At 53.9% G+C, this 18033-nt stretch overlaps 1 protein-coding gene and 2 long non-coding RNA genes across 6 annotated transcripts; all 3 read left to right on the top strand.

Moving 5' to 3' along the window:
- Nucleotides 1-712: 712 nt before the first annotated feature.
- Nucleotides 713-7955, top strand: LOC116785686. Of its 4 annotated transcripts, XR_004356626.1 has the most exons (6): nt 713-934; nt 1123-1254; nt 1806-1965; nt 6117-6254; nt 6638-6816; nt 7404-7955. XR_004356626.1 is itself a non-coding variant. In XM_032685651.1 (5 exons), exons 1-5 carry the CDS (start codon nt 876-878, stop codon nt 6740-6742), a joined length of 594 nt encoding a protein of 197 aa, XP_032541542.1. In that variant the 5' UTR covers nt 713-875; the 3' UTR covers nt 6743-6840. The 4 variants fall into 4 exon arrangements, 2 of the variants coding, with proteins under 2 accessions (XP_032541542.1, XP_032541541.1); XM_032685651.1 differs by lacking the exon at nt 7404-7955 and having other exon boundaries at nt 6638-6840; XM_032685650.1 differs by lacking the exon at nt 7404-7955 and having other exon boundaries at nt 6117-6840.
- LOC116785732 lies at nt 2840-3638 on the top strand. The gene is made up of 3 exons (XR_004356681.1): nt 2840-3352; nt 3444-3518; nt 3619-3638. It is a non-coding gene; the product is annotated as an uncharacterized LOC116785732 (long non-coding RNA).
- Nucleotides 7956-9518: 1563 nt separating the features above from the next.
- LOC116785742 lies at nt 9519-15215 on the top strand. Its single transcript, XR_004356693.1, has 2 exons — nt 9519-9559; nt 14756-15215. It is a non-coding gene; the product is annotated as an uncharacterized LOC116785742 (long non-coding RNA).
- Nucleotides 15216-18033: the final 2818 nt, after the last annotated feature.

Genomic DNA, 18033 nt, shown 5'->3' with positions numbered 1-18033 from the left:
GTGCCCTGCAGCCCTCACGGCCAGTGAGTCCCAAGGTGTAGCTACACAAGGTGCTGCTCTTGGCAACGTGTGGTCACCACATGTGTCCTGATGGACCAAGGACACACACTCGGAGCTCTCGTGTCACCTCTGGGTCACTGTGACCTGCCAGCATGGAGTGGGTGTGCTCTGCCTGGAATGGTGAGGGGTCTGTTTGGGATACAGGGTGGGTGATTGTTTCCATGGTCAGGACCAAGTCCACTCTCTGGCTCAGAGCCCCTCAGCAAAGAGGAGAAACAAGAGGAGTGTCCCTTGCAGCACATGCAGCGAGAGCTTCCCTGGGCAGGAGGGAGCGCCTGGCCTTTCCCTGGCGCATCAGGTTCTGCTGCTCTGCTCCTGCAGGCGGCACGCGGGCAGCGCTGGGCCGGGGACGGATGGGCTGCGCTCAGCAGGCACAGGATCGGGCGGAATTCCACAGGGAGCGCCTTCGGGACGGCCCCCGCCCGCAGTACCGGTTGGGATTCCATTCCCGCCCCTGCAGTACCGGTTGGAACTCGCCAGGCGGCGACCTCGCGACTCGCGCCGCCCGCGGCATCGCTCGGTGCCCGCCAGAGGGCGCTGCCGCCCAGCGCCGCAGATGTTACCGGTCGACTGCAGCTCCGCCCCGGGCATGCGCAGTGCGCGCCCGCGGCTCGTTTTTTCGAGCGCCGGCGTTGTCTCAGGGCCAGGCGGGCTGCGATTGGGCGGAGGCGCTCGAGTGCTGATTGGGCAGCGCTGCCGGCCCGCGCTATAGAAGGGCCGGCGGGGCAGGTGCGGGCGGTTGTGTGTGAGGGCTGAGGGTGCGGCCCCGCTGCTGCCCGGGCTGCGGAGGGGAGAGCGCCTGGGCCGCTGGGTTTATGGACCGGGGGAGCTGCGGGGCGTTTAGGGGCGCGTTGTGCTGGGCAGCGGGGACCGGGTAAGCCCGTTACCTGCCGGGTGACCCCGGGGGGAGCCGTGGCAGGGCTGCGGGGCTGGTGCTCTCTGGGTGTATCAAGTTTTGCTTTGGAATTCCAAACCCTTTCCCCGTGCAGGGTTAGGAGGCAAAGACAGCTTTAACTTGGTTTCTTGGTGCTGCATTAATGCTTTTTGTTTGTTCTGTGTCAGTTTCCAGCCTGGCTCGTGGTTTCCCCTGGTGCTGGGGAGCGGAGGCGAGTTGTGCTTCCTGCGGGGAGAGAGAACGGCCTTGGGAAGCTGCTCCATGACCCACAGCTGTGCCGAGCCCGGGACTTGGTCCAGGTAAGAGCAGGGCTTATACTGCCAGTGAGGAGCTGGGGTTTGCTGTTGGAAGATAGAACATGCCTGTGCCTTTAAATGCAAGGACAGGCAGAAGCTGGGAGGGACCCTGAGCAGGTTTGGTGGCACGAGAGCAGTTTGAAAAGACCTTGACTGTGGGAGAAATGTCCAGGAAAAATGATTCCTTTTTTGCAGGGAGGCAGTTTGCAAGAACAGGGGGGTTGCTGTGCTCTCTAGCAAAAATAGTCCCCTTGGGATGTCCAGGCTGAGGAAATGTTGGCCACGTGTGGGCTGGAGCAAAGGTGTGTGGGTGCCTGTGTGTGACAGCCGTGGGTGTGCAGGAAGGGGGTTCTGGTGCCATTGGAGCTGCCAGGGAGCCAAAAAGGGCACAGTTGTCTGAAAAAGGTGAAAGCTCTGTTGGCCTCTGTTGACACCTGCACCAAAGGAGATGGAAATTTTCCCCCTCTTGGTTGCAGGCTTCACAAAGCTGCCAGGAAAGGAAGTTTATAGGATTTCAACTCCCCTTTATGCTAAAGGTTTCCTTGCTCTCTCAGCAGGATGTTGAGTGCCACTGTGTCCCCGAGGTCACCCTTTCTGCTGTTGGGAGAGCACGAGGTGGATGGAGAGGATCCCCAGGCATCTGCAGGCACAAGGGACTCGTACAACTGCGATTTTCCTACAGCTCTCCTGAGAGGGACTTTGAGGGTACCACGGGTAATGTGCCAGCTCTCCTGCTGGAGTTTTTGTCTTCTGCTATATTTGAACATAAAGCATAAAACTAAAGTCAGATATGTTTAGGAGTGTGTTACACTTGTGCAAAGCTCTTTTCCTCTGTTTATTTTCTATTCTGGAAAGCACAGTCTTGTGGTCCTGGGCACTTCCTATTAAATGATTCCATGAAAAAAATTTTGTGCTGAAAGGGGAAAGGAGAAGGAGCTGTCTGTGGGAGGTCAGATGTCCCTGATAAAAGCTCTGTGTTTTTTCACTTACTAAGCTCTTAAAATATCTCACAGTGTGTAGGAATGCCTGGCTTCTAAAACTCACCAGTTGACTTTTAGAGGTTTTCTGAAGAGCTGTTTTCAGGCAGCAGAATTGGCCCCCAGGAGGGACTCTGTGCCTGCTCTCCCGTGGCTCCAAGGGATCTCTGGGCCTTCACGCCGGCACCGAGATTTTCTCGGGAAGGGCCTCAGATCCCCGGACCAGTCTGGGACACAGGCAAGATCCCCCTGCCTTTAGAAATGAGGCCTTCTTGGGGCTTCCTGCCCGTCCACGTTGGTGGGTTCCCAAGAAGGCCTCTTGAAATGCCTTTTGGGCTGTCCATTGAAGCCTTGGCAGCAAATTGGGCCCCTGGAGGGACAGTGCTGTTGGTGCCCCCCGGGCTGGGGCACCCCGAGGACTCCAGCGCGCACCGAAAGGATTATTCGGGGAGATCCTCGGGGTGCCCGGCCCTGGAGAGCTCAAAGCAAGGTCCCTGCAATGGATTCAGGCATTGCTGAGAGTATCCCAGGGCTACCTGTCCCTGCTAGACATGGAGCTCTCTCATGGGCTGTAATTGGGTGATAAAAGTGGGGCTCCAAGTGCCAAAGAAGGGTGGGATTGGGATTAAGAAATGAGCAGTGATGGTACAATTGGCTGTTTTCTCTGGAATATTATGGGAAGAGCTGCAGGAGTGTAAGGTGTATGTTCCAGTCCCCACCATTTGGTTTGCACATGTCCTGCTCAGACACAGGTCCAACTTCCTCAGTCCTTAACCCAAGAGAGGGAGAATTAAGGACTGGCAGTATTAAGGTGATTGGTGTGACAGGGGTTAAACTGGGAAAACATTGGGTGATTGCTCAGTTTGTCTGTTTGCCAAACTCACCCAAACCTCTGCTCGGAAGAGATGGAGTGGAAAAACTGAGGCAGAAATGGAATTGAAAACTGTGGATATTGAAACTGTAATTGCTGAAACTAAATGTGTCCAAGCAGCAGCTCTTGTTGTGCAGGGAATAACTCCTGTCAGCAGCAAGGTCCCGACTGAAGTGGCAGCTGCAGTGGAATTGCAGGAGAGTGGAAGAGGGCAGAACCTGTAGGTATTACCCCTAATGTGGGATCTCTCCTGGTAAGGCCAACCCAGTATCCTTTAAAATTAGAATGCCAGCTTGGATTGGTTGCAGGAACAGCTAAATTTGCTCCTCCTAGTTTGCTTGTAGAATGTGAGTGCAAGAACCTGCCAAGAAAACCAATGGCCAAGGGGATTGATGAGTGCAGGACCTGAGAGAACCCCTGTAAGTGACAACCTCGAGCAGTTTCCAGTATTGGATTTAAAAGATGGCCTTTGCTGCATCTCCTGGAGCACGGAAAGCCAAGAAACCTTTGCTTTTGCAGGAGAAAATCTGGAAAGCAGGAAGGAAGTAAAGAAGCTCCCTGACTACTCCTAAACCCCAGACAGCCCAGGAACTACCTTCTTGGCAATGGTAGGACGGGGTGGGCTCTGGATGTGTGATAAGACTGTGATGCCAACTTGGCAAACAGCCTGTAAGAATTTGCTGCCTTGGCTAGATGGTGGAAGGGCAGCCTTTAAGCAGCTGAAGCATTCCCTGAGGAGAGCTCTGGGTCTGCCAGATGTCTCAGAACTGTTGGAAGCATCTTTGGTGGGAGGGCAAAGAAAGGACAAGGTGTGCAGTGACCTCCCTGACAAGGGACTTGGAGTTAATGGCATCCCAGCAAGTGAAGTTTGTGGGCTGTTCCCCCTGTAGGGCAGGTGATAGTCCCAGCTACAGTGATGGGAAAAATGGTTAAAAGAGAGCCCCAAAAGCTGGAAATCCTCCTGGAGCCTCTTGGCAAACAGAGTTTGCTGAGTTCCCCCTGACAGAAGGATAGTGATAGCTTTTGAGTGCTAGTAGATGCTTTTAATAGATAGCCTTGAGTGTGTCCTTGTTGCACCAGTAGGCCTTGTCCAACTCCCCATATTCCAGGAAATAAACATATTAAAGTTTAAAATTTGAAAGTTTAAAATGCTCTTCCTAATCCTTTGTTGGCTTGAGGCTCTCCCCTGCAGGAACTCCAGGAACTCCTGGTGCCACCTGGGCCGATGGATTGGACGCCCCAGCCCCTCCGTTCCTGCCCAGCCACTGGGGCCGTGTCGAGTGGTGGCACTGCCAGCCCTGCAGGTGAAGGGGAAAGGGCCTTTGCAGGTCTTGTGGGTCACATTTCTAGCAGATAAAGTTGCAGAAAAAGGCCCTGGGCTCTCTTCTTCTTGAGTTCACAAAGCTGCTTTTGATTGGTGAGCAGGACAAAGTGGATCCTTCAGAGTTCCCATCTGTGTTTGTGTCTCAGCCTGTGTTATGATTCAGGGCTGTAGCTGTTGTTGTCACAGAGGAGTCAAACTGTGCTTTAAATAATGAGACACTGGCCTGATGGCTGAGTGTCAGGAAAAAAGGGGGAATGATGTCTGCGTGTTGAGATGTAACAAGGGCTGATCCTTTTTGCAGTGGGATGTAGCCTGGAAAGTGCACAGAGGTGAGGCAAGGGATTTAAAGGGACCAACCAAGGGAGGTGAAGAAAGAAGGAAGAAGGGAACTGAGGCAGCAGCCAAGCAGCACCAAGTTCCTGTGTCAGCAGGTGAGTTGTGTTGAGGCTCCTCAGGCAGCCACTGAGGACTGTGAGGGCTCCAGACAGAGCAGACCTGGGAAGGCCCTCGGTGAAGCCCCTTGGAAACCTTCTGAGGGTAGGTGTGTATGGTAAGGAGTGTTGGAAAATGCCCTGCATGTGGAACAGGAATGCAGGGAATGAAAATGAACCCTCATATAACGCTGACCCCTCCCATCAGCTGCAGTGGAGACACTTCGGTGTGCCCTTTGGGAGCGGATTGCCAGGACACCCGGCGGGCTGGGATCATGTCAGGGTGTTGCAAGCAAGGAATGCCTGGCTTCTAAAACTCACCAGCTGAGCCTTAGAGGCTTCTTTGAAGAGCTGAGTTGAGGCAGCAGAATTGGCCCCCAGGAGGGACTCTGTGCCTGCTCTCCCGTGGCTCCAAGGGATCTCTGGGCCTTCACGCCGGCACCGAGATTTTCTCGGGAAGGGCCTCAGATCCCTGGACCAGTCTGGGACACAGGCAAGATCCCCCTGCCTTTAGAGATGAGGCCTTCTTGGGGCTTCCTCCCCGTCCACGTTGGTGGGTTCCCAAGAAGGCCTCTTGAAATGCCTTTTGGGCTGTGCATTGAAGCCTTGGCAGCAAATTGGGCCCCCCTGGAGGGACAGTGCTGTTGGTGCCCCCCGGGCTGGGGCACCCTGAGGACTCCAGCGCGCACCGAAAGGATTATTCGGGGAGATCCTCGGGGTGCCCGGCCCTGGGGAGCTCAAAGCAAGGTCCCTGCAATGGATTCAGGCATTGCTGAGAGTATCCCAGGGCTACCTGTCCCTGCTAGACATGGAGCTCTCTCATGGGCTGTAATTGGGTGATAAAAGTGATGCTCCAAGTGCCAAAGAAGTTGGGATTGGGATTAAGAAATGAGCAGTGATGGTACAATTGGCTGTTTTCTCTTGAATACAATTGTAAGAGCTGCAGGAGTGCAAGGTGTGTGTTCCAGTCCCCACCATTTGGTTTGCACATGTCCTGGTCAGACACAGGTCCAACTTCCTCAGTCCTTAACCCAAGAGAGGGAGAATTAAGGACTGGCAGTGTTAAGGTGATTGGTGTGACAGGGGTTAAACTGGGAAAACATTGGGGAATTCCTCAGTTTGTCTCTGCCAAACTCACCCAAACCTCTGCTCAGAAGAGACTGAGTGGAAGAGTTGAGGCAGAAATGGAATTGAAAACTGTGAATATTGAAACTGTAATTGCTGAAACTAAATGTGTCCAAGCAGCAGCTCTTGTTGTGCAGGGAATAACTCCTGTCAGCAGCAAGGTCCCGACTGAAGTGGCAGCTGCAGTTGTTCCTGTGGTGTGGGCCAGTGGAATTCCAAGAAAAATGACAAGGACAGAACCTGTAAGAATTACCCCTAAGCCAGAGTCTCTCCTGGTAAGGCAAACCCAGTATCCTTTAAAATTAGGAAGCCAAGCTGGATTGGTTCTAGTAACAGCTAAATTTGCTAATCATGGTTTGATAGTAGAATGGGAATGCAAGGACCTGTAAAGAAAGGAAATGGGAAAGCTGATTGATTTCTGGGAGCAGGGGCTGGCAGACAGTGGCACTGGATGTTTGGTTGTGGTTGGGAATGAGCAGCTTGACCTCCCCAGGGTTGTCTGCTGGGGGTGGGTTTGGGTCCTGTGTGGCCACAGGTCTGTGCAGCAGCTGGAGCCTGGTCAGGTTTGGGGGCTGTGGTGTGCCAGGCTCCTGAGTTTGTTGTGCCTGTTTCCTTTGAGTGTCCCAGTGTCCCTGCTTGGCTGTTTGTTGCCCTGCAGGCAGAAGAGCCCCGGCCTGAGCTGGCTGAGTGTTGGTGTGACCCACAGTGGGTGTCCCCTGCCCTCGGGACAGTCCCCAGAGCTCCCTTTGGCATCCCCTGGTGAAGGGTGGGAGCTGCCCAGAGCCAGCAGCATCCAGCTGGAGGATCCCGGAGGATGCAGCTCTGCTTTGCTGGGAGGTAAGAGGTGGGGGTGCAGGAGCTGGCAGGGGTGTTTGCAGGCAGAGGGAGGGCAGGAGCAGGAGAATTGCAGCTGCCAGCAGCTGGGGCAGTGCTGGATGGAGTCGGGGCTGGGAAAGGGCCCTGAGTGTCAGGGCAGGGGAGAGCCCAGGGTGGCCCTGGGTGCCCTGGGGCTGTGAACCAGTGCAGTGGGCAAAGGAATGGGCACTGGAGAGCTGGGCAAACAGCTGGAGGAGTTGCAAGGAGAACCAGGAGACTGGAATCCAGGAGCAGCAGCTCCTTGTGTGTGTGTGTGTAGAAGCAGGTGTACTGCAGCCCCGAGTGAGGTGGGAAATGAACCTCAGGAGGCTGGGAACGAGTCCCACAAACTGGTTAAAGTGGGGTGGTCTCTTCCCAAGTGTCTGAAAAGCTTTTCTTTAGTGTTGCTTTATCAATTGAAAACTGGTGTGATTTTCAAGATGTTGGCACTTGTTTTCCTGTGTCTTTGGTGAGGTGTTGACTCAGTACCTTTCCTGGAGCTGCTGTTGGATGAAGAGGTGCCCCCAGTTGACCTGTAAGGTCCTGGTTTTCTTCCCTGCTTCTCCCAGCTTGTGCAGGAGATGGAATTCCAGTGCTACAGTGTAGATGGGTGGTGGTGCTCCGAAAAGGAGCCTTTGTACCTTCAGGGCAGGTTCTGGTGCCCCTGGAGCTGTTGGGAGAAGCGGAGGGTTGGCAGTGAGAGGCCTGGAATGATGTTGCTGTAGCACAGAAGAAATGAGCAGTGATGGTACAACTGGCTGTTTTCTCTTGAATGTGACTGTAAGAGCTCCAGGAGTGCAAGGTGTGTGTTCCAGTCCCCAGCATTTGGTTTGCACATGTCCTGCTCAGACACAGGTCCTACTTCCTCAGTCCTTAACGCAATAGAGGGAGAATTAAGGACTGGCAGTGTTAAGGTGATTGGTGTGACAGGGGTTAAACTGGGAAAACATTGGGGAATTCCTCACTTGGTGTCTGCCAAACTCACCCAAACCTGTGCTAGGAAGGGATTGAGTGCAAGAGTTGAGGCAGAAATGGAATTGAAAACTGGGGATATTGAAACTGTAATTGCTGAAACTAAATGTGTCCAAGCAGCTGCTCTTGTTGTGCAGGGAATAACTCTTGTCAGCAGCAAGGTCCCGACTGAAGTGGCAGCTGCAGTTGTTCCTGTGGTGTGGGCCAGTGGAATTGCAGGAGAGTGGAAGAGGGCAGAACCTGTAGGTATTACCCCTACTGTGGGATCTCTCCTGGTAAGGCCAACCCAGTATCCTTTAAAATCAGAATGCCAGCTTGGATTGGTTGCAGGAACAGCTAAATTTGCTCCTCCTGGTTTGCTTGTAGAATGTGAATGCAAGAACCTGCCAAGAAAACCAATGGCCAAGATGATTGATGAGTGCAGGACCTGAGAGAACCCCTGTAAGTGACAACCTCGAGCAGTTTCCAGTATTGGATTGAAAAGATGGCCTTTGCTGCATCTCCTGGAGCACGGAAAGCTAGGAAACCTTTGCTTTTGCAGGAGAAAATCTGGAAAGCAGGAAGGAAGAAAAGAAGCCACGTGATTCCTCCTGAGCCGCCTTCCTGGGAATGGTAGGACTGGGTGGGCTCTGGATTGCTCCCTCTGGATGTGTGGTAAGACTGTTATGCCAACTTTTCCAACAGCTGGTAAGAATTTGCTGCATTGGCTGGATGGTGGAAGGGCAGCCTTTAAGCAACTGAAGCATTCCCTGAGGAGAGCTCTGGGTCTGCCAGATGTCTCAGAACTGTTGGAAGCATCTTTGTTGGGGAGGGCAAAGAAAGGACAAGGTGTGCAGTGACCCCCCCTGAGAAGGGACTTTGAGTTAATGGCATCCCAGCAAGTGACCTTTGTGGGCTGTTCCCCCTGTAGGGCAGGTGATAGTCCCAGCTACAATGATGGGAAAAATGGTTAAAAGAGAGCCCCAAAAGCTGGAAATCCTCCTGGAGCCTCTTGGCAAACAGAGTTTCCTGAGTTCCCCCTGACAGAAGGACAGTGATAGCTTTTGAGTGCTGGTAGATGCTTTTAATAGATAGCCTTGAGTGTGTCCTTGTTGCACCAGTAGGCCTTGTCCAACTCCCCATATTCCAGGAGATATACCTATTAAAGGAAAAAATGGTCCTTTTCCTAATCCTTTGTTGGCTTGATGGTCTCCCCTGCAGGAACTCCAGGAACTCCTGGTGCCACCTGGGCCGATGGATTGGACGCCCCAGCCCCTCCGTTCCTGCCCAGCCACTGGGGCCGTGTCGAGTGGTGGCACTGCCAGCCCTGCAGGTGAAGGGGAAAGGGCCTTTGCAGGTCTTGTGGGTCACATTTATAGCAGTTAATATTGCAGAAAAAGGCCCTGGGCTCTCTTCTTCTTGAGTTCACAAAGCTGCTTTTGATTGGTGAGCAGGACAAAGTGGATCCTTCAGAGTTCCCATCTGTGTTTGTGTCTCAGCCTGTGTTATGATTCAGGGCTGTAGCTGTTGTTGTCACAGAGGAGTCAAACTGTGCTTTAAATAATGAGACACTGGCCTGATGGACAAGAGTCAGGAAAAAAGGGGGAATGCTCTCTGAGTGTTGAGATGTAACAAGGGCTGATCCTTTTTGCAGTGGGATGTAGCCTGGAAACTGCACAGAGCTGAGGCAAGGGACCAACCAAGGGAGGTGAAGAAAGAAGGAAGAAGGGAACTGAGGCAGCAGCCAAGCAGCACCAAGTTCCTGTGTCAGCAGGTGAGTTGTGTTGAGGTTCCTCAGGCAGCCACTGAGGACTGTGAGGGCTCCAGACAGAGCAGACCTGGGAAGGCCCTCGGTGAAGCCCCTTGGAAACCTTCTAAGGGTAGGTGTGTATGGTAAGGAGTGTTGGAAAATGCCCTGCATGTGGAACAGGAATGCAGGGAATGAAAATGACCCCTCCTGTAATGCTGACCCCTCCCATCAGCTGCAGTGGAGATACCTGTGTGCCCTTTGGGAGCGGATTGCCAGGACACCCGGCGGGCTGGGATCATGTCAGGGTGTTGCAAGCAAGGAATACCTGGCTTCTAAAACTCACCAGCTGAATCTTAGAGGCTTCTTTGAAGAGCTGAGTTGAGGCAGCAGAATTGGCCCCCAGGAGGGACTCTGTGCCTGCTCTCCCGTGGCTCCAAGGGATCTCTGGGCCTTCACGCCGGCACCGAGATTTTCTCGGGAAGGGCCTCAGATCCCCGGACCAGTCTGGGACACAGGCAAGATCCCCCTGCCTTTAGAAATGAGGCCTTCTTGTGGCTTCATCCCCATCCATGTTGGTGGGTTCCCAAGAAGGACTCCTGAAATGCCTTTTGGGCTGTGCATTGAAGCCTTGGCACCAAATTGGGCCCCTGGAGGGACAGTGCTGTTGGTGCCCCCCGGGCTGGGGCACCCCGAGGACTCCAGCGCGCACCGAAAGGATTATTCGGGGAGATCCTCGGGGTGCCCGGCCCTGGGGAGCTCAAAGCAAGGTCCCTGCAATGGATTCAGGCATTGCTGACAGTATCCCAGGGCTACCTGTCCCTGTACTTGTCTCTAAGGGGCTGTAACTGGGTTCTAAAAGTGGTGCTCCAAGTGCCAAAGAAGTGTGGGATTGGGATTAAGAAATGAGCAGTGATGGTACAATTGGCTGTTTTCTCTTGAGTATAATGGTAAGAGCTGCAGGAGTGCAAGGTGTGTGTTCCAGTCCTCAGCATTTGGTTTGCACATGTCCTGCTCAGACACAGGTCCAACTTCTTCGGTCCTTAACCCAAGAGAGGGAGAATTAAGGACTGGGAGTGTTAAGGTGATTGGTGTGACAGGGGTTAAACTGGGAAAACATTGGGGAATTCCTCACTTGGTGTCTGCCAAACTCACCCAAACCTCTGCTAGGAAGAGATGGACTGGAGTCTCTGATCTCCTGGGTGGTTGTTCTGTATGACGTGGGAGCCTGTGGGATTAGACTGGACTGTGCAGACAGGGAGCAGTTTGTCCTGTGGAGTTGGGCTGGGTTTGTTCAGGATGCCTTGGGAGGCAGGGCTGGAGAGGCTCCTCTGTTGGCTGTAGTGGTGGAAGGCTGTAGCAGGAGAGCTGGAGCCTTCGACCTCCTGGTCCCCCCGTGAGCCCCGACGGGACCGTGCCCTTGGCAATGGAGGGCCCCCCATTGCTGAGTCAGCGGTTCCGGGGGCCAGGAGGGATGGGATCAGGATGCCGAGCTCCGCCCAGGGCCAGGGCTGCAGATGTGCAACCAGGGAAAGAACTGAAAGCAGAGGGAGATGGAGGCCAAGCTCCAGCACGGGGATGGGGGAGAAAAGACCCTGGTCCTCAGGTGGAGCTTTGAATTCCCTGGAAAAATGGATCCTGTCAGACGGTTCAGGCCCTTGTGGGTGCTGGAGTGGAGGCCTCTGTAATTTATGATCACCTTAAAAAGTTGCAAGGACAGCAAGTTTTGACTGCAGGATGAGGTGGGAAACAAAGTGAAGTGGTCCAGAGAAAAGCTGAGCTTAAAATTGGTCCTGTGCCAGAGCAGCCTTGTGCAGTGCTTGTTGCTGTCCCTGAGTGTCCCATTGCAGTGGATGTTTCCAAGGGTGCCTTGTGCTGGGAACACTGGGGGCAGTTCCCTTTCCCTGGGCAGGGCAGGCAGGGCACGTTTCCCCCCCTTGAGGGTGGCTCCACAGTCCCACCCTCTGCCCTGGGAGCCTGGCAGAACACCTGGACCCACTGTCCTTACCAGAGAAGGGACAAGGGATGGTTGGATGGGTGAGGGAATGGGTCAGGGAGTACAAGCACCATTAGAGTGAGTAGTGCAGCACATGGAAAGGAAGGGGGGGAGTTAATCCACACAAAATTCAAGCACCTGCCCAACCTGTGATATTTTTAGGAACTCAGAGGTGTTGTGGTCCCCAGGAAGTGTTGTCCAGGACTAGGCAGGAGAGTTCAGGCTTTGTCACCCCCAGAGCAAGGTGGAAGCCCAGCAGTTGATTGGTTTGTTTGGCTTTTGGTGACAACACGGTCCTCCTTTGGGACCAACCCTTGGCCTGGGCCATGAAGTCCCAGGACAGAAGTGTGAGTTTGAGTGGGAAATGAGCAGCAGGGAGGGTTTGAAACAGCTCAGGGAGCAATTCAACAGGCTCTGGACCTGTGGCTGATACGAGCTGGAGGTTCCTGCCAGTGCTAATGATGCCAGTTGGAGCCTCTGGCAGAAGTAGGGAAGGAAGGAAGTGCTCTTGGGATTTGGGAATAGGAAGTTACTGGAAGCCAGCCCAAAATAGACCCTGTTGGAGAAGCGGCTCTGAGTCTGTTCTTGGGCTTTAGTGGAAACTCAACAAATGATAAGAGGGTCTGAAATCCCCATAAGGCCTTGGGTAAAAAGCTCTTCCAGGATGCACAGGCCAGGCCATGCTCAGGAAGGCAGCATCATGACATGGAAAGGGTGTATCCAAGCCAGAGCCAGAGCAGGGGTCGGGGCAGGAGTGAGGCCTCGGGAGGGGGTTGCCAATGGCCCTGTGGTTGAAGCAACAAGTGTAGATCCCTGGACAGTGAGCACGGATCACTGGGGAAAAGCCCCAGAGCAAGTACTGGGAGAAGAGAGGGAGCATGCATGGCTCACTGCTGGGTCTGCCAAATCTATCAGTAGGAAGCACTTCTGGAAAGCAGAAGCCTGTAACCCGTGCCACAGTGAGTTTGAAGTCACAATGGGGGGAGGCAAAAGTAGTGCATGTGCTGAGTGAGACACTGTACCTGTGGGAATTAAACAGAAAGAACTAGGGCAGTGTCAGGTTTGTAGGGATTTGGGGTCAGTTGGCAGTGGTTTGGTTACTTGGCTCCCAACTGACACCATCATGGAATTAGTGATTAAATGCAGACAAGGAACATGGGAACATGTTTGTGTGAATAAATGTTAGTGGAGGGAATGATATTGCCATGTTTTAGCTTGATATCTTACAGACCCTGTGGATCCTGGCTGTCCTCACACCCCTTGTGGTCCCTCTGGGCGATGCTGTTTGCCCGGGCAGCTCCCTGGAAAAGGTGCCTGGGTCGGGTGACTTGGCTGGATTTGGATGGAGATGGAAAAGCAGCTCCAAAACAGGACCCCAGGACCAGGTGACCTGGGAAGCAAATGGCCCTTGCCCAGGGGTCAGTCTCCCTTTGTGCCCGGGGGGACTCTATGGCAGGGCCGGGGTGTGTCGGGCTCATTGTGCGGGCGGCTGGTGGTGCCCTCAGTGGGATTGGATGGATGTGATTCCATGGGCTGGGGGCACTGTTGCCATGCAATGCTGTAGTTTCCCTTATGCTGCCGGGTCCAGGGGGTCTCCCTGGCGTCGTTGTCCCCCTTGTGTGAGCAGTGCCAGTCACAGCCACAGTGTCACAGCAGCAGTGCCCTCCCCTGGGCTCTGCCTGCTGGGCTGTTCTGGGTAAGTGCTGCCAAAAGAGCAAAGGGATCAGCGTGGGCAGGGGATGGGACAGTTGGGCATCATCCTGCTGAGGCCAATATTGGTCCAGCTGTTGGGTACCTGCTGCCTGTGTCCTGCAGCCCCATCTATCAGGATCATAGAATTAATTTGCCCAGTCTTCTTCCAGTGCTCCCATCTTGCTCCAGGCAGTGAGGCTGGGGGGACAAGGGACTGGGAGGAATGGGAGCTGGTACTGGATTTGTAGACAGTGGAGACATGGAATTGCTTGGTAACCAGTGGCAAAGAGCTGGGCCAGGTGTATCCTGAGTACTGAATTTAGGAGCACAAGGGATGTCCGCTGTATTTACCCCCCACCCTTCACTCCAGAATGGGATGGGGAGTTTGGGCAGCTCTCTAGTGGTTCCCCAAGATGTAATTGTTGTGCACAGGGGAACACCAGTAACTTATGAACTGGGCTGAGTGCACATGCCATAGTGTGTATATTGTAATACAAAGGAATGAGGCACAGAACGACTTACTGAGAACCAGTGAACTGATCTGGAGGGCTGTATTCACATCTTGGATTGCAAGAATTACCTGAATTTTATCTCCTGAATTGCTGCAATGCATGGACCAATATTGTGCTGGAAAAGTAACACATTTCAATGTAAGTAAACCAGGGATTTTTATATGTAAATACCAGTTATTACCCTGCAAATATGAAATAAGACTTGACGTGATCACCAAGTGCAAACAGTAAATATAGGGGTCAGTTAGTGACCTTTGGGCATGAGGTAGAACAAGTCACTGCTCACCACTGGTGCGACATATTTACAGAATTCTCACCATCTGCTGCAAAGTTTTTGAACCCTTTAATCCATCCACTGATCACAGTAATTATCCTGATTTTATGAACATTATGCATTTGTTGTCTCTGGGATCAATTACAAGAAGTTTTTTCACCCGTGTCTCTGCCCTGCCCAGGGATCAAAGGACCAAAGGAAAGGATGAGAAGGTCCCTGAGAATTGAGCCCCTGGGCTGCTGCCCCTGAGGAGCAGGGTAAGGGCTGTGTGTGCCCAGGGGCCCTGGCTGAAGGCTGCGGGTGCTGGGAGTGTGTGCTGGGCAGAAGCAGCCAAGGTGTGTGCGGCTGTTCCGTGCCCTCCACCCTCGGCCCCGCCGGGCGCCTGCCCAGCGCTCCAGGGGTGGCCACCGGGGAGCTCCCGAAACCTGCCACTGCCCACGGCCCCACAGTGCCAGGCCTGGCCTAAAGCCGGCTTTGTTGGGCAGAGCCTGGCCAGCGGGACCCCCTTGGAGCCGCCCCGCAGCCTCCCCTGGGCTGGAGGCACCCGCAGGAATTGTCCCAGGGCCGGAGCTGCGGGCTCGGCTGCCCCGGGGCTGCCGTGTGGGCTGGGGGGGAGCGGGAGGGGCCGTGGGGAGGGATTGTGCTGAGCCACAGCTCTGGCTCTGGGGCACTCAGGAGGTGAGGCCTTGCTCATTTCCTCTTATATTCCTTAAATCTGTATTCCATGTGTTGGATTGGGTTTGTTTAAGCTGTTCCTATTATTCCATGACTGGTGAGGAGTTCTTTCCTGGAGTGCCCTGCCTGTTAGCAAAACACCAGGCCCAAAGGATCCTGGCAAGTGCAGCACTGGAAGAGACAGGAATACTCAAAAATGCACCAGTTCTCAGGAAGCTCAACTTTGTAAAACATTTATGAAGCTGAAATTCCATAGTATTGAGCTGTTCGGTCCCAAATAATATTGGAGGGAGAGGCAGAAAATGCCACTGCTGCTGGGGCTGAACTGTCTGCAGTGAGTGGGCAGGACTTGCCCCTGATGCCTGAGTGCATCTTTAGGATGGATCCCAACTGTGAGCCCCTGGCTCCATACCTTGAGAAGATGGTGTTCCTGCAAGCCCAGCTGCTGTGTTGGTGGTCCTGGGGGCACCTCTTGCCCTGGCCTGCTGTGACTGTGTTTGTGCTGCAGCTCAATAAAGTCTCTTTCAGTGGTGACTGTGTGATTTTTGTGTCACTTCCTCTCTGTTCCTCTCCCGTCTTCCCCTGCCCCAGTGGCTGCATCACTGGCTTGTGCCTAAATGAACTCTTCCCCTGCAGCAGTTCCCTGCTGCTCTCAGAGAGGGTGGAGCTGAGATCCCTCAGCAAAGGGAAAAAGGATCCATCCAAGGCAGGTCTGTGCTCACCCCCTGCTTTCCTCCACCCTCCCCTGTTTACAGTTCCCATCCCTGCTGGACACACAGCCTGTTCCCAACCGACCCCTGTTCTGTTCTCTCTCCATGTCTCCCCTCACAACTCCCCTCCTCTAATCTCCAGCTGCCCAGGCCCCTGTTTTTGAGGGGCATTCCTGGGCTGCTGCCCCCCCCCCCCCCCATTCTGTATAAATGAGGTGCCAAGAGCCCCAAGGGCAGAGAGGTCTGCAGGGAATCAGTGCCAAGAGCTGCCCGTGTCTGCCTGTGTTCCTGCAGTTCTCCTTCCTGTTCTCCCTGGGCTGCAGAGACCTGCCTGCCCTGGGTTTATTGGAGCAGAGGGATGTGATTACATTTGTCCAGAAGGGATGTTCATAGACACTCATTTTCTGACAGGCAGTGCCATTTTCCTTTTGCCTTTCCCAGGTTTTTCCAAGTGCTGCCCAGCCCAGGGATCCGTGTGCTGGGACAGTGATTGGCAGGAGGAAGGGGAGCCTTGGCCTCACCTGCCCAGCTCAGGTGGGTGGCACAGAATGGGGGTGGCCTGGCAAGGCCTGAACATATTTCTGAGTTCTGGAGTGCCATGAGACCTTTTCCTATCAGGTTTCTTTCCCTGATTTTCTGGGCTCCATCATCCCAGGTGTCTCTTCCTTTGTCCAAAGTCCAGTGGCAGAGGATTGACTAACTCCCAAGGGGAATTTGGAATGAAGAAGGTTCTGTTCAAATGGGCAAGGAATGCAGTAAGAAAAATGAGCCTTCTTTTAGTGCCTGAAAGAGAGAGGAATGAAAATGCTGGAAAAGGTCCCATTTTATTTGGTGTCCCCCCTGCATTTTTCATGGCTAAAACTCTCTAGTGAGCAATTGAACAGAAGGGTGAAGGGCAGGAGCCTTTGACTTGCCCAGTGCACTTAATTGCCTTGTTCTCCTCTCTTCCAGGCCAGGACCAAGCCCTGAATGCAGCCCAGCTCTGCCAAGTGCCCTGGGCTGTGAGCAGCCCAAGGCAAGAGGCTGCAGCCCTGCCGGCCGGCGCTGGGGGCTCCTGGTGCTGCCCGTGGGCTGGGGTAAGTCACAGGGACACGTTTCTCTCCTCCTGGGGTTGCCATTTGCTCCCTGGGCACTGGATGTGTAAGGAAGGACGGAGTAGCAGGGAAGGGGAGTGTTTCCAAACTGTGTGAATGTTGCCCCCAGGTTTGGGCTGGAGCAGCGATGGGGGTGGTTGGGTTTGGCCTGGGCCAGTCAGGATCAGCCATAAAGGACCCACCAGACCCTGAACCCTCACTGGACATGTCCAGCCCCTCAAGTCATTAATTTTCAACAGAGGACAAATGATTGGTAATTGCTTCTAATCTCTGGAGAATTTCCTTTGGAATGATCAACCAGAGAGTGTATCAGTGCAAAGCACCTTTTTGGGTCTTTTGTTTATTTTGGTTTGTAATTTCCTGTCTGGCTTCAATGAGTTTGGTGTGCTCCTGTTAAGGAAGCAACCTGTTTTGATCTTGAAATTTGGGGTGGTTTGGTTTGTGTAGGGTTTTTTCCCCCCACTGACTCGGGCCTTCTGTGCATAGTCCGTGTTGTCCCACAGGACTGCTTTGGTTCTGGGTCAGAGAGAGAGAAGGGAAGTGGCTTTTCCTCATCTGGAATGTTTCCAAGCAGAAGTGGGGCGTCGTCCTGCCCCTTCCCAAAGCATTGCAGGCACCTGGGAGTAGCTGAGGGCTGGCCCAGTTCTCTGAGACAGAACCATGGGGGAGAGGTTTAAGTATTAATCACACCTCTGGTGTCACTTGGTTGCAAAGATTGGGTCCTACAGTCCCGAGTGTTAAGGAAAACAAGGAACTTCTGTTCTTCATGGCAAACCTTCTGCTATTGCTTGTGCAGTGTTTGGGTTCTGTTGTCTGAGTTCCTGTCCAGGATCTTTCAAAGAGAACCTGTTAGAAATGTAGAGGTAGGATTAGAATTTGGGTCTGTTGCCTACCAAACTCCCCACAAATCCTGATGGACTGAGTGCTGTCAGCCCAGGTTATTTCTTAACATTGTGTGGCTTTCCCTCAGCTGTGGGTGAGGAATTGTGCAAGCAAGGCCTGTGTGCCCGTGGGTGTCTCCCGGGTGTGTCCATGTGGCAGGGCTGGGACAAGGACTGGTGCAGGGACCCAGCTGGCACTGGAGCTGCTGCCATTCTGAGCCACTGCCAAGGGGTGGGTAGAGACCATCTGGGAGGCTGTTGCCAGCATTCCATTAGGAGCTGGATCTCCCTCCAGTTGCAGCAGCCAGGGGAGGGTTCTTCCTTGTGCAGCCCAGCGGCTTCTGCTCAGCCTGGCCCAGAGTGGGGCTGGGGCAGGTTCTCCAGGGAGCTGGAGCCAGCCCTGAACGGGGCTCTGGAGAGCAGGGAGCTGCAGGGACTGAGGTCTGCAAAGCTGGGCTGAAGTTTGTCAAAGCAGCAGAACATTCTCATTCTGGTGGGTTTGTGGAGCCCATGTTGGTGCCCAGGAGAACTGGGTCAGACTGGGTGTTGTGGTCCGAGAGCTGCCCCCCTAAATGTGGCAGGCTGTGTGTGCTGGCAATGAAGTGCTATCCCCAGAGGCTGATGGTTTCTGTCTCCAGGGATGCCCAGGACGCTGCCGATGCCCAGG

The sequence above is a fragment of the Chiroxiphia lanceolata genome, chromosome 4 (genome assembly GCF_009829145.1).
Source record: "Chiroxiphia lanceolata isolate bChiLan1 chromosome 4, bChiLan1.pri, whole genome shotgun sequence".
Taxonomy (NCBI): domain Eukaryota; kingdom Metazoa; phylum Chordata; class Aves; order Passeriformes; family Pipridae; genus Chiroxiphia; species Chiroxiphia lanceolata.
This window is presented reverse-complemented; position numbering and strand designations above follow the sequence as displayed.